The 14,412-nt window shown below is 40.0% G+C and overlaps 1 protein-coding gene across 1 annotated transcript in view; it reads left to right on the top strand.

The window, feature by feature from the left end:
- Positions 1-14,412, top strand: part of LOC139953599 (DNA damage-regulated autophagy modulator protein 1-like) — a 91,933-nt gene that overhangs the window by 15,435 nt on the left and 62,086 nt on the right. Inside the window, exon 2 of the mRNA XM_071953069.1 lies at positions 2,494-2,612. Within this exon, the coding sequence (XP_071809170.1) occupies positions 2,545-2,612 (68 nt within the window). The 5' untranslated portion in view covers positions 2,494-2,544. The remainder of the gene's footprint in view (positions 1-2,493; positions 2,613-14,412) is intronic.

Raw genomic sequence — 14,412 nt, 5'->3', positions numbered from 1 at the left:
ACATTTTAAAACCTTTTCGCCTGCGGGAATACATGTATGAGCAGCTATTTTTGTTCTGGCATAGAACGGTGTTATTTTGTTGTTGTTGCTGTTTTTGTTATTGTGTTACTAGTGATGTTGATGCACTGTTTGGTTTTCTACTGACTGGGCGTATAACCTTAACAAAATAATATTTCAGAGCTGTTTCACCAGCGGGAGTAGTTGACATGTATGGACTATGGACAGCTTTTTATATTGCGGCGTAAAATCCAGTGTTATTTTGTTGTTATTTTGTTGTTTTTGTTGTGTTACTGTTGATGTTGATGCACTGTTGGGTTTTTACCAGTCGTCTCTACCTTTCAAAGATAGTGTGAAAGGCCAACAAAATCTCTACTGGCTGGGTGTACCTTAAAAAAAATAACATTTCAAAACTGTTTCGCCAGCGGGAACTATAGGTCTCATACGCACAGCTGTCTTTTTTGGTGTAAAAATCCAGGGTAGAAGCAAAAACGAACCTTGGGACTACCAGACTAGACAAGCGTTTGAGGCAAGACACTTCTCCGACAATACCTTGTCTGCTTAGTTAGGAGTCGTCTTCAATGTCCGATCACAATTCTATTGTTCCCTTGTTAATTACATCCCCTGTAGAAATAACACACTCTCCTCCACTTCGCCCAATAGGATTTCATTTGATCCCCCCACTTTAAGAATAACAACCCTGTCGGGACACAAAAAAGTCAAAAGAAAAACAGAAAACACTTCTGCATACTTTCTTCAGTTCCTAAACCTTAAGTAAATCCATAGATGCCTGTGGTGCGCTGCCAGCGACAGAGGAAAGCTCTCACAAACAAATTATGTAATCTGTAGCAAACAAATCAAATGTGAGTAAGTTGTTTGGGGCTGGGGCAAAGGATTTGCCGGTAGGCAAATATTGACAGGGGTTTACTATGGAATTTGTCAATATTTTATTAAGTTTCGGCTTTTACTCGCGGTAAATGAAACTGAGCAGGACTAATTGCTGTATGGTTGAAGCAAGTGAGACAAAGTAATTTCTTGAGCTGAAGAGTAGAGGCTTGAAAAACCCAGTTCTTCAGGATTTCTAGGGTTATAATATCTCTGAAAGTTTCCAAAGTTGGCGCTAATAAGAGGGTTGAGAAAAAACTGTTAAGTAAAAGCCAAGTCCTGTCAGCACATTGTCGGCACATTGCATTGCATGTAAGTAATAACAGTGTTAATGAGGTATTGAGCTTTTGGGGGTCCATAATACCAATAATGACCCGGTGCTAGGTAAATATTTTTCAATAAAGGACCAGTTGCACATCTTTTATTTCAAATTTTGTAAACTATGACTATTTATCATCGTTCAGTTATGTATAACAGTTTGTTAATGAGGTAAGCTTGTGGGGGTACATAATGCTAATAAGGACTGCTAGGTCAATATTTGTCAGTAACGGACCAGTTTGGCTTCCCTGGCCTAGTTCTGTCCGCACATCTTTTATTTCAAATTTTGTAAACTGTGACTGTTTATCATCATTCAGTTATGTAAAGGCCTAGCAGTTTGTTAATGAGATGATGTGTAAGCTTTTTGGGGTCCATAATGCTGATAAGGACTCGGTGCTTGTCCAATATTTGTCCGTAACGGACCAGTTGGGCTTTGTCGGCACATCTTTTATTTCAAATTTTGTAAACTGTGACTATTTATCATCGTTCAGTTATGTATAACAGTTTGTTAATGAGGTAAGCTTTTGGGGGTCAATAATGCTAATGACTCGGTGCTAGGTCAATATTTGTCGGTAACTGACCAGTTCGACTTCCTGGCCAGGAAGTTGTCTGATGACTAGGTCCGTTGTCGGCATTCTGCGGTTTTGGGAAAATCGATCTACAGTAATCTTGCTTCAATATTTGAATCGTTGTTGACTTTTCAAGGCATTCACCTACAATACTACTCTCGCTAGCTTTGTGTGTTTATCCATTGCTCTCTGTTGGTTTAGCTTTTGATCTAAGAAAACGCAGAGAATAAACACGTCATGAATAATTCATGATTAGTCAGCAAGAGTCCAGAAAAACAGGAAACAGGTTTGCATCTCCCCTCTCAGGCTGTCTACAGTTTTGATCTTGTCCGAAATTTATTTTTTCTGATCTCATGGATTACTTAAAAAATCAGCTTTTGATCGGAGGGCACTTTTTGAACATTAAACACTTGTCCTGATTATAGGCCTGATTATAGTTCCAAATTGTTGTGTAGAAAATGTCTGTCTCTCCTTCACATGGTGTAATCGTATAAATAAAGCCTCATGAATATGTATGAGTTGTCAGCAGCAACTAAGAAATCAAACCATTCACTCTCCCTTCTCTGTCAATACTCTAAAGCTCATGAATAATTCATGTTTCCTGCAGAATCTAATAGTAACTGTTCCCTTTCTCCCGACTTTTGTTCAGCTTTTGGTAAAATGCTTTTTTTACATAAAAGAAACAGTTTTTAAAAATTTTATGTTTCATTTCCTTTTTTTGAAGGACTTCGGAAACTTGTGAATTCTCCGCAACAGGACCCAACCATCTTCCACAATGCCTTTAGGTTTGGCATGGCTCCCCATCATCTCATCCTTCACCTCTCTGGGTACCATCATGGTCACGTAAGTCACTTTCTGTTATCTTATAGTCTGGCACCCGACCTATGAAATATGCGTTTGGTAGTCACTCTTAAAGGAACTTGTTGCCTTGGATCGGACGATTTGGTCTATAAAAAGCATTTGTAACTGTTTGTTATTAAATGCATATGATTAGAAAGATGTTGTTAAAGTAGAATACAATGATCTACACAAGTGTGCCTCGAAATTGCGTGGTTTTCCTTTTACCTCGTTGACTTACACGGTCGGCCATCTATGGGAGTCAAATTTTTGACTCCCATAAATGGCCGATCGTGTTTCTTCGCGACTTAAAAGGAAAACCGTAGAATTCTGAGGCATGTTTGTATGGATCATTATATTCTACTTTTAAGTTATCTTTCTAACCATATGCATTTTGTAACAAACGGTTTCAAGCACTTTTCAAAGACCAACTCCACCAGTCCAAGGCAACGTGTTCCTTTAAAATTAAAGGAACACGTTGCCTTGGATCGGACGAGTTGGTCAAAACAAAAGCGTTTGTAACCGTTTTCTATAAAATGCATATGGTTGGAAAGATGTTTTAAAAGTAGAATACAATGATCCACACAAGTTTGCCTCGAAATTGCGTGGTTTTCCTTCTACTGTGCGAACTAACACGGTCGGCCATTTATGGGAGTCAAAATTTTGACCCCCATAAATGGCCGACGTGTTAGTCGACAAGGTAAAAGGAAAACCACGCAATTTCGAGGCATGTTTGTGTGGATCATTGTATTCTACTTTTACAACATCTTTCTACCCATTTGCATTTTATAAAAAACGGTTACAAACGCTTTTCAAAGACCAACTCGACCGATCCAAGGCAACGTGTTCCTTTAAAATTAATGGCAGTAAAAACTGAGTATGAGAAGCATACAGCAGCATTTGGTAGTATCAAGCATCTTTGAAGTAATGTGGTTAAAACTGAATATAATTTTGGCTGTTTTTACTGCTAAAGACACTGGAGACTATTGGTAATTGTCAAAAACCAGTCTTCTCACTTGGTGATCTCAACATATGCTTAAAAAAACAAACCTGTGAAAATTTGAGCTCAATCGGTCGTTGAAGTTGCAAGATAATAATGAAAAAAAGAAAAAAAAAACCTTGTCACACGAAGTTGTGTGCTTTCAGATGCTTGATTTCGAGACCTCAAATTCTAAATCTGAGGTCTCAAAATCAAATTCATGGAAAATTACTTCTTTCTCGAAAACTACATTACATCAGAGGGAGTCGTTTCTCACAATGTTTTATACTATCAACAGTTCCCCATTACTTGTTACCAAGTAAGGTTTTATGCTAATAATTATTTTGAGAAATTACCAATAGTGTCCACTGCCTTTAAGCAATACTTTTCTGTGCTAATCTTTCGTGTTTACAGGCTTTATGAAATTGGGCCCTAGGAAGCTTTCTCTTGTGATTTATTATTCGATATCTGCGGAACACGCAGAAGTTAAAAAGAATCAAAATCTAAACCTCACATCCACATTATATGGTAGCTTTACCTCTCCACAAGTCAGTGCAGCGATACAAACGCTTGAAAGGATTCCTTGAGCGAATTCTTTCATCTCCGGAGGTCACCAAGAGCCTGTGCGACATAGACCTAATTAGTCACTATTCATTCCTGTTTTTCAGCCATCTCCTTGGGTTAAATATGCACCACTTGACTACTGTAAGGCAATTTTGATGGAACAAATTGGCAGAAGTTGTTGAAGTGTCCTGACACCATCTTTATTTAAAGGTACAGGACACTATTGGTATATTACTCAAAATAATTGTTAGCATAAAAACTTACTTGGTAACAACCATGGAGAGCTGTTGATAGTATAAAACATTGTGAGAAACGGCTTTCTCTGAAGTAACGTAGTTTTCGAGAAAGAAGTAATTTTCCACTAAAATATTTGAATTTGATTTCAAGACATCAGAATTAGATTTTGAGGCACCGAAATCAAGCTCTTTAAGCACACAACTTCAAGTGAAAAGGGTGGTTTTTCTTCCATTATTATCTCTTATCTTCGACGACCAATTGAATTCAAATTTTCACAGGTTTGTTATTTTTGTGCATATGTTGAGATACACCAAGTAAGAAGACTGGTCTTTGACAATTACCGAAGGTGTCCAGAGTCTTGTGGTTTGAAATCCAGGGGGTGCTAAACATAAACGACTGGTCTGTTTTTTCCCCCGGTAATTTATCTTTTTTTTCCAAATGGAATCTACATATTCTTCCTTCATACACAGTATGAGAGTACAAGAGTGGCATGGTTTTCACAAAATATAGCTAGATAGCTCAGTTGGTAGAGCATTGGCACGTTAATCTGGAGGTTGTTGGTTCAAATCCCACTCTAGTCAACCTGTCTTTGTTCAACCCCAAATCATTTAAAATATGCCCAGTCAGTTTTCCTTGTTGTTTAATATCTGAAACAAAAAGTCAAGTCCCCTTTAAGGTGATCCCCTGGCTGCCGCTTTTTCCAGGTTGTATCGGAATTTGGGTTTGATCCCTGGCTACCTGGCGGTTAATGGTTGTATGGCTTCTGACTGGCACCCCCGTAACAAAGATATTGACACAATAGGGCGACCGCCAACATAGCTCAGTTGCTGAGCATAGGTCATTAGTTCAAATTCCGCTCTAGTCAATTTGTCCTATTCAACCCCAAATCTTCTAACTTGTTTCCTTGTAGGCAAATTAAGTTCAGTTCAGTTCTTGAGAATTTGTCAACCGATAGATTTTGAGAAACTACTGACCGATCAAATTGTAACAAGCATTTCCATCATCTATGGCTCTGAAATATCGGACAATGCAAATGAGTGCTACTATCCATCATGAAGTTTATTTGATGACTTATGGGAATTGTTTTTAAAATGGCCGCCGTGAATTGTCTTTACTTTATATCTGGACTTAAGACAGCCTGTGACTCGATTGTAATGACTGCATCTGCATTTCCAGAGACAAGGAATCTAAAACGTGATTCTAAAAAACACAGTTCATAGTCATCGCTGATGCCTATAAACTGTTTTTTTATGAGCGTGCGTCAAAATTTCCATTACGCTATCGCGCGACCGGCCTTAAAGAATTTTCAATGAGATTGCCTTTTGTTTTGTAGTGTTTCCTGCAAGCCATGGCGCTCGCTCTGTTGCCCTGGTCTTGGCCTTTAAGCCCCTTCAACATTTTCCAATGGGATTGCCCATTTGCAAAATGAAAATGGCCTTGCCCCTTTCAAAGCTGAAATTCCAGGCCTGTCCCCGTCAACGTTTTCATCTCATAAACTTGTTGTCATATTTTTTTCAAGAAGTCACTTTAAATCAAAACTGACATATTATGGTGGCAAGTTATTCTCACACCAGAAAAATTCCATTGTGAAAGGTTTCCGCAACCAGCTAAGCCATGCCCCCTGTTTTCTGTCCCAGGGCGTAATTGTGTTGTGTCCAAAAGCGTGAAGCAGTCTCTAATAATTGGAGCTTGTGCTTTCAAGGATGCCGGAATCAGGAGTGTTAAGTGTTCCTCTTCTAAGAACCAACAGTGTCTTCCCCTCTGTCCTACAACCTTCACAGTATCACTCCGTAAACATCAAAGGCTCCTTTCAAGAACACAAAGACATCCCAACTGTGTTGGGACAACACTGAGGGCAAAAGAGTTCCTCTTTAAACCTCAAAACCCTAGAGAAAGGACACTCCGTGCTTAAAGGCACTGGACCTGTTTGGTAATTACTCAAAATAATTATTAAAATAAAAACTTACATGGTAATGAGCAATGGAGAGCTGTCGATAGTGTAAAACATTGTGAGAAACAGCTCCCTCTGAAGTAACGTAGTTTTTGAGAAAGAAGTAATTTTCCACTAAAATACGAGTAATGGGGAGAGGTTGATAGTATAAAACATCAATGTGAAAAACAGCTACCTCTGTTGTCAAAGTTTTCGAGAAAGAAGTCATTTTCCACAAAATCAGAATTAGAATTTAAGGTCCCGAAATCAACCATCTAAACGCACACAACTTCGTGTGACAAGGGTGTTTTTTCTTCCATTATTATCTCGCAACTTCAATGACCAATTGAGTTCTAATTTTAACAGGTTTATTATTTTGTGCCTATGTTGAGATACACCAAGTGAGAAGACTGGTCGTTGACAAATTATCAAAGGTGTACAGTGTCTTTAAACTGACACTCTTTCTTACTCAAGAGTATTTGGTATGAATTATAAGATCCATTAGGGTACGTATCTGGATCTCATCACAGCTTGAAGTGGCACTTACACCCAAAGTGCCTGCTGAGTTCCTTTGCATGGACTCAATGATCCTCTCCCGTCCCTAATGAGCGGAGATTGATACTAATTAGTCAAGAGTTGAAGAGGGGGTTGATACACAGCCTTCAATCTGGATAGCTTTAATAAAAAAAGAAGCATTGATATAAAAAGCCTTATTTCTCTGCATTTGCACTTATCCCTTTTGCGTTTTGCTCGATCAGTTGGTCTAAATATACAGTGTTTGTTTTGTTACCTTTGTGAGGGCTAGTAACCGTGGAATGCTTACAACAGAACTGAGCTTATTCAACACTGCTTGTGTTTATCTGCAGCTTTAAGTTTCTGTGGGTGGTTTTTGTTGTAGGCATTGCTCTGCTCTATTCTCTGATGTGGTTCAACTCAAAGATCTTCGCTGGTCTTTGAGTTTTTGTCATTTGTGGCTATTAATCTAAGTAGCCTCATTAGCGACCATGTCTTAAATTCAGTACAAGCGGACATTCTTAACTTTCTTTACCTATAGAGTGACAGTGTTGAACAAAGTGTTTACTTTGACACAAAAACTGTGTTCACAAAAGTGTTACTTGGTCCAGTCCCATCCTTAAGCAACCAACTTGCCAAGTGCCTTGAAGCTTGAAGTGTTAGATATAGTACAGAAGTGTATTGACTGGGCCCAATTTCATAGCTCTCTGCTTACCGCCGAATTATGCGCCAATAAAAATTCCTACCTTCAGCTTCCCCAAGTTATCTTCTTTGAGCCCCTTTTCAAGAGTGACTTGAAGCCTTGTTTGGGACGATTTTGCACAGCATTAATTATTTTGTTTTTTAATCAAAGAGGATCACGTTATTGGCTACCTCCTCTCCCCTCCCAATTTTCTTGGTAAACCTCCAATGGTTAACTGGGGCGTTAATTAGTGTTGCTGATATCAACATTCCATATCAACTCTTCTTTCTTAAAGGTACTGGACACGTTTGGTAATTGTCAAAGACCAGTATTCTCACTACGTGTATCCAAACATATGCATAAAATAACAAACCTGTGAAAATCTGGGCTCAATTGGTCATCTAAGTTGCAAGAGCAAAATGAAACAAACCATTGTTGCAGAACTTTCTATGTTTTCAGATGCATAATAAAAGGCTTCAGCTGAAGTCTTTTATTATTTCAGTAAGAAATTATCTCTTTTTCAAAAACTCTGTTACTTCATCAGAATTGGAGCTGTTTCTCACAATGTTTTACACTATCAACAGCTCTCCATTGCTCGTTACCAAGCAAGTTTTTATGCTAACAATTATTTGAGTAGTTACAAATAGTGTTCAGCGCTTAAAGTGGAATCGACCCACTCCACCTTTTCCCTGCCCCCCAATTGCCTTTTTGACAGCCAGATACCTCCAGTGGGTAATTTACAGCTTTTTGATTATGTTTGAGATCAACCTTAATCCATCATTAAGGGGGATTGTCCAGATCAATGGGGATTAAAGTGCTGTAATCTAGACTTATTACACTGCTTTTATACTTTAATTTCCATTGATCTGATTTCAGGGTGGATTTATGGGGTGGGTGGTTGGGGCATGGAGGAAAAAGATTTCTTCCTCTATGGTTGGGGTTAGGATGGAAATTCCAGTTTAGCCAGGATTTCTTTCACTGAGAGGGGTAGGGGCGCAGGCCGGGAATTGCTCCTTAGTGAAGGGGTGGGGCAGGGGCCATCCTTTTTTTTTTAGGGCACTATATGAAACTGGATCTTTGCTTGGGCTCCAGTGCCCTGTAGGCTCATAGGTATCACTGTGCTGTTTAGGCCCAAGGGACTAGTGTTCCGTAGGTTCAAATAAGTATACATGTATAGTATCAAGGGTTCCATGTCATGCCAATGCTCCAGTGTTCCGTAGGTCCTAAGGCACCTAGTATAAGTGTTCTGTTTAGGCCCTAGGTACTAGTGTTCCGTAGGTCCTAAGGCACTTAGCATAAGTGTTCTGTTTCGGCCCTAGGTACTAGTGTTCCATAGGTCCTAAGGCACTAAGCATAAGTGTTCTGTTTAGGCCCTAGGTACTAGTGTTCCGTAGGTCCTAAGGCACTTAGCATAAGTGTTCTGTTTCGGCCCTAGGTACTAGTGTTCCATAGGTCCTAAGGCACTTAGCATAAGTGTTCTGTTTAGGCCCTAAGTACTAGTGTTCCGTAGGTCCTAAGGCACTTAGCATAAGTGTTCTGTAAGGCCCTAGGTACTAGTGTTCCGTAGGTCCTAAGGCACATAGCATAAGTGTTCTGTTTAGGCCCTAGGTACTAGTGTTCCGTAGGTCCTAAGGCACATAGCATAAGTGTTCTTTTTAGGCCCTAGGTACTAGTGTTCCGTAGGTCCTAAGGCACTTAGCATAAGTGTTCTGTAAGGCCCTAGGTACTAGTGTTCCGTAGGTCCTAAGGCACATAGCATAAGTGTTCTGTTTAGGCCCTAGGTACTAGTGTTCCGTAGGTCCTAAGGCACTTAGCATAAGTGTTCTGTTTAGGCCCTAGGTACTAGTATTCAGTAGGTCCTAAGGCACTTAGCATAAGTGTTCTGTTTAGGCCCTAGGTACTAGTGTTCCGTAGGTCCTAAGGCACTTAGCATAAGTGTTCTGTAAGGCCCTAGGTACTAGTGTTCCGTAGGTCCTAAGGCACTTAGCATAAGTGTTCTGTTTAGGCCCTAGGTACTAGTGTTCCGTAGGTCCTAAGGCACATAGCATAAGTGTTCTGTTTAGGCCCTAGGTACTAGTGTTCCGTAGGTCCTAAGCATAGTGTTCTGTAGGTCCTAAGCATCTACAGCACAAAAGGGTTCCACTGTTCCAAGTAAGCCCTAGGCACTAGTTTTCATTTTCTGCCTTGGGCGCCAGTGTTCCATTTAGGACCTGATGGGCACCAGAGCCAAAACAAACTGTGTTCTTTTTAGGCTCTAGGTACTAGTGTTATGTACAGTGTAGGTCCAAAGCATAGTGTACGTTCTATAGGTCCTATACAGCACCAAGGGTTCCACTGTTCTAAGTAGGCGCTAACTTTCATTTTCGGCCTCGGGTGCCAGTGTTTGATTTAGAGCCTGATGGGCACCAGGGCCAATACAAACTAAATAGTTTCTATTTAAGTAGAAATCCACTGCCCCCAACAAAAAATAAATAAATAGCCCCCCTAAAATGTATCCCCTTTTTATGGCAGTTAGCCTATTTTAACCCACCATGACCCCACAGAGTGTCCATGATTATAAGATGCCCTTGTTATATTACACAACAGCAAGGTGTAAATTACTTCATGATAGCAGCCTGCATAACTGTTAACAGTTTTATTTGCTGTTTGTGCTCCTTTTATTTGTACTCCAGTGGAAATGAGATCATGTTTAACCAATGCCATCCTGATTATTAGCAGTCTGCTGAGCATGAATGGGGGATTAGGTTGTTGTATATTTAAAGGCACTGGACGCTACTGGTAATTACTCAAAATAATTGTTAGCACAAAAACTTACTTGCAATGGAGAGCTGTTGATAGTACAAAACATTGTGAGAAAAGGCTCTACCTAAAGTAACGTAGCTTTTGAGAAAGAAGGATATTCGTCATTCAAATAATAAAGCATTTTATTAGGCATCTGAAAGCATGCAGAGTTGTGCAACAAGGGTGTTATTTCTTTCATTATGCTCTTGCAACTTCGATGTCCACAGCTTTGTTATTTTATGAGTACCCGGTATAGGCCTATGTTGGGATACACCAAGTGAGAATACTGGTCTTTGACAACATTACCACTGGTGTCCAGTGCCTTTAAAGGAACACGTTGCCTTGGATCGGGCAAGTTGGTCTTTGAAAAGCGTTTGAAACTATTTGTTATGAAATGCAAATGGTTAGATTGATAATTTATATTCTACTTTTAAAATATCTTTCTAACCATGCATTTCATAACAAACGGTTTCAAACCCTTTTCAAAGACCAACTCGACTGATCCAAGGCAACGTGTTCCTTTAAGCACTGGGCTCACTGGTGTGCAAAGGCAGGAACTGGGCTAGTATTGTTGTACATTGGGAGGCAGGGAGCCATTGATCACTTTGTAGCAGAGCGACAATTGACAGGGCCTCCCTGGTTACCCAAAGGCTTCCCTGGTAACCCAACTCACTGTCAGTCATCCTGATTGATTGGCATCTTGTGGCTACAGTGTCACTGTTCCTTGCTCTATGGTGTCACCAAACTCCCAAGGGAGGGAGCTATTTACTACTTGTTTATTTTGGAAAATTTGTAACAGTTTGTTATTCCCCCAACGAGATGGTGATACAGGGTCTTGATTGCAAGGCACTTTCTGTTGGGGAAGACTTTTGAAGAGGGACTCCAAGAAAATGTAGCTTTTATAGTTTGGGCATGGAGGTAGAACTGGTTTGGGGATGATGATAACAGGGATCCCTGCCGAAGGGATACATGAACCATAGTCAGTCGCAGGCCTGATACTCCATGGAGGCAATGAAGGCGATTGTATCCATGCCCCCCGGCAGGGGCCCTGCCATTGCCTTGGTGCCCTTGAGATGCCCCAGTTCAAATTTACAATTTCCTCATAGTGTGCCCTTTACCAAGGAGAAAATGCCTTGGTGCCCTTGCCCCTTCAAAAAAGAAGCATATCAGGCCTGCAGTCTGGGATCCAGAGGGGGGGGGATGTCAGGGGGCACAAAAAATTACAATTAGCTAATCTAGTTTTGGTGTTTTGAACATTGAAAAAATGACCATAGCAGGACTTGAGTTCATTGTGATGGTTAAATTTTACATTTACAGTGTAAAATAATTCCTTTGCTTCATCCATGGTAATCTTACTTTTGATCACTTTTAATTTGGAGTTTAAACAAAGAAAAACTGATTGATTTGAACCAACGACCTCCGGTTTAGCGCGCCGGCGCTCGACCAACTGTGCTGTCATAGAGCACCTTACTGTACGGAGCTATTTAGCCCTATGTTGGCGGTCTCCCTATTTTGTCAATATCTTTGTTCAGGGTACCAAACCTAGAGTGAAAGCAGCAAAACCTGTTTCCCCTGGGCACCAATGTGTTGAATGATAAGTCAATTGGCTTTCTGTTTGGAGTCCAACCTACCACTTCCAATAACTTGCCCTCAGGAAAAATAACACATCTGGTAGACTGATTCCAAATTTCTCTCTTAATTCCAAAACTAGAAATCTGGAATGTAGAGCTAGCCCTACCTCTCAAACCAGTTTGTGGATTTCAATTTAGTTCTAGGTCAAAAAATAATGGATTTTAATTTAGTTTTAGGTCAAGAAATAGGAACACATGAGAAAACATGGGGGGGGGTGCTGTGTACATAGGCTAGGCCTAATTGTGAAAATGATACTTTAATCATAGCCCCAGGCCTTGAATTCACCCACAGCAGTTGCCTCAGTGCCCTGTGCTTTTGCTGTGGTGCCCTTTGCAAAGTTTCAATCCAAATTGACATTTTCCTCATAGAAGTGCCCATTACCAGAGGGAAATGCCCCCCCCCCTCCAACAGCAAGCAAAGTTCAAGGCACGTGGGCTTTACAATTAACATCAGAAATTTTGTTTCTTGTGGCACTCGTGGTGCTCAAACATTACCCCGGGCTCAATTTCATAGAGCTGCTTAAGCAAAAAATTCATTGCTGTAAGTAAAATCATATTACCAGCCAAGATACCACTCAATTGTTATGCTAAGTAAATAACAGCTTAATACTAGTCATAAGCAATGTATATGGCATGACATTTTGGCCAGTAACATGTGTAAAATAAGTGAGCTATTTTCGTGCTTAAGCAAATTGTTTGCTTAAGCAGCTCTATGAAATTGGCCCCTGGTCACTGAGCACATCTTTTTGGGAGTACTGTACTGCCAAGCATGTAGTATATTCTCTTATCTCCATGAGTACACCCCTAAAATAGGCGTACCCATTTATTGAACTGCAGCATCAACTTTCCCCAAAAGAGCAGCCAACCTGCCAATCTTTCCCTAGCTCTGCTTTCACCAGTAAAAAAACTCTGCTCTTTAGTTTCAAAAGTTGGTATTAAATTTGACCCCCGATGGTGTTGACATGAAAATGAATCCCCAGGTGTACAAAAAAAAAGTTAACTTAGAACTGACAGACAGGATTCCCTTACACTGGCAGGTGTGTAAAGACTAATAGGGATAATTCCATCCACAGGTACCACTTGGGGACCTAAGTTATGGTTTTCCTTGGCCACCCAGTAGCGGCAAGGGGGAGGGAGGACTATGCCCCACCCCCAAATATAGCCCCTCCATAATAAAAATAATAAATACAATCACTCAATGCGCTTTACATTAGTGCCCTGTGGGTTGATTTCACAAAGAGTTAGGTCCTATAGGAGATATTAAGATGCTATGTCAGATTTTTGGCCCCAAATATTAAAAATTAGATTTTTTGAGTGAATGGTATTTCAATGAGTATCACCCGCTCTAAAAAAAAAACAGTTTAACTTTTACTTCTAATGGTCAGGAACCATGACAAAAATTTAAAACGTTTCTTATAAAACACATAATAATTGGTCACGTGATATTATTGTCGGGATCCCGACAAAAAATAATTTTGAGCACTTTATTTCACTGCTTTTTCGAGCAACGGCTCAAATGAAAGCTTGTAACTTTCTCGACCCCCATCAAAATACCTTTTTGGGTCAAATCGACAAAAAATCTGACATAGCATCTTTAAAAACTTAAGGTCAGTCCTAAGTTAGGATGAGTAATTCGTCCTAGCTCGAGATAAGACTAGTCCTAACTCAAGATAATAGTACTCCTGGTCATTGGGCCAATAACATTCCTCTAATCTTTCTCAGCTCCCTGGTGGGTTGGGAGTATACAACCTGGGCAACCGTAGCACTCTCAAGGCTTTTTTCATACACAATATCAACCTATACCCTCGCAGGTACCCATTTAAACCCACGGGTGAAGAGACGCAATTGTATATAGTCAAGCATCTTGCTCAAGGACAAAAAGGTCATGAAGGGGATTCGAACCCATGCTCCAATGACTTAAAGGAACACGTTGCCTTGGATAGGTCGAGTTGGTCTTTAAAAAGCGTTGAACTGTTTGTTAAAAAATGCATGGTTAGAAAGATGTTTAAAAAGTAGAATACAATGATCCACACGCTATTGCCTCGAAATTGCATGGTTTTCCTTTTACTTTGCGAACTAACACGGTCCGGTCGGCCATTTATGGAAGTCAAAAATTGTACTCCCATAAATGGCCGATCGTGTTTGTCAATGAGGTAAAAGGAAAACCATGCAATTTCGAGTGATACTTGTGTGGATCATTATATTCTACTTTTAAACTATCTTTTTAATCATATGCGTTCTATAACAAACAGTTACATACGCTTTTCAAAGACCAACTCGACCGATCAAAGGCAACCTGTTCCTTTAACCAGCAAAACTTGAATTTGATGTACTAAACCACTCGGCTATGACATTTTAAGCTACAAGCCCCTTCAGTCTTGTGGATATTTTCCCCAAATTCAAGCCCTGTTTGGATTTATTTAGGAAGTACTTGATAATTGAAAAGGACTCTCCCTAAATTGTCAATTTAGTTGCAAGTTCCTGCTAGC

Source organism: Asterias amurensis, chromosome 22 (genome assembly GCF_032118995.1).
Source record: "Asterias amurensis chromosome 22, ASM3211899v1".
NCBI classification, from domain to species: Eukaryota; Metazoa; Echinodermata; class Asteroidea; order Forcipulatida; family Asteriidae; genus Asterias; species Asterias amurensis.
Note: the sequence above shows the minus strand (reverse complement) of the source record. Positions and strands in the feature narration are given on the sequence as shown.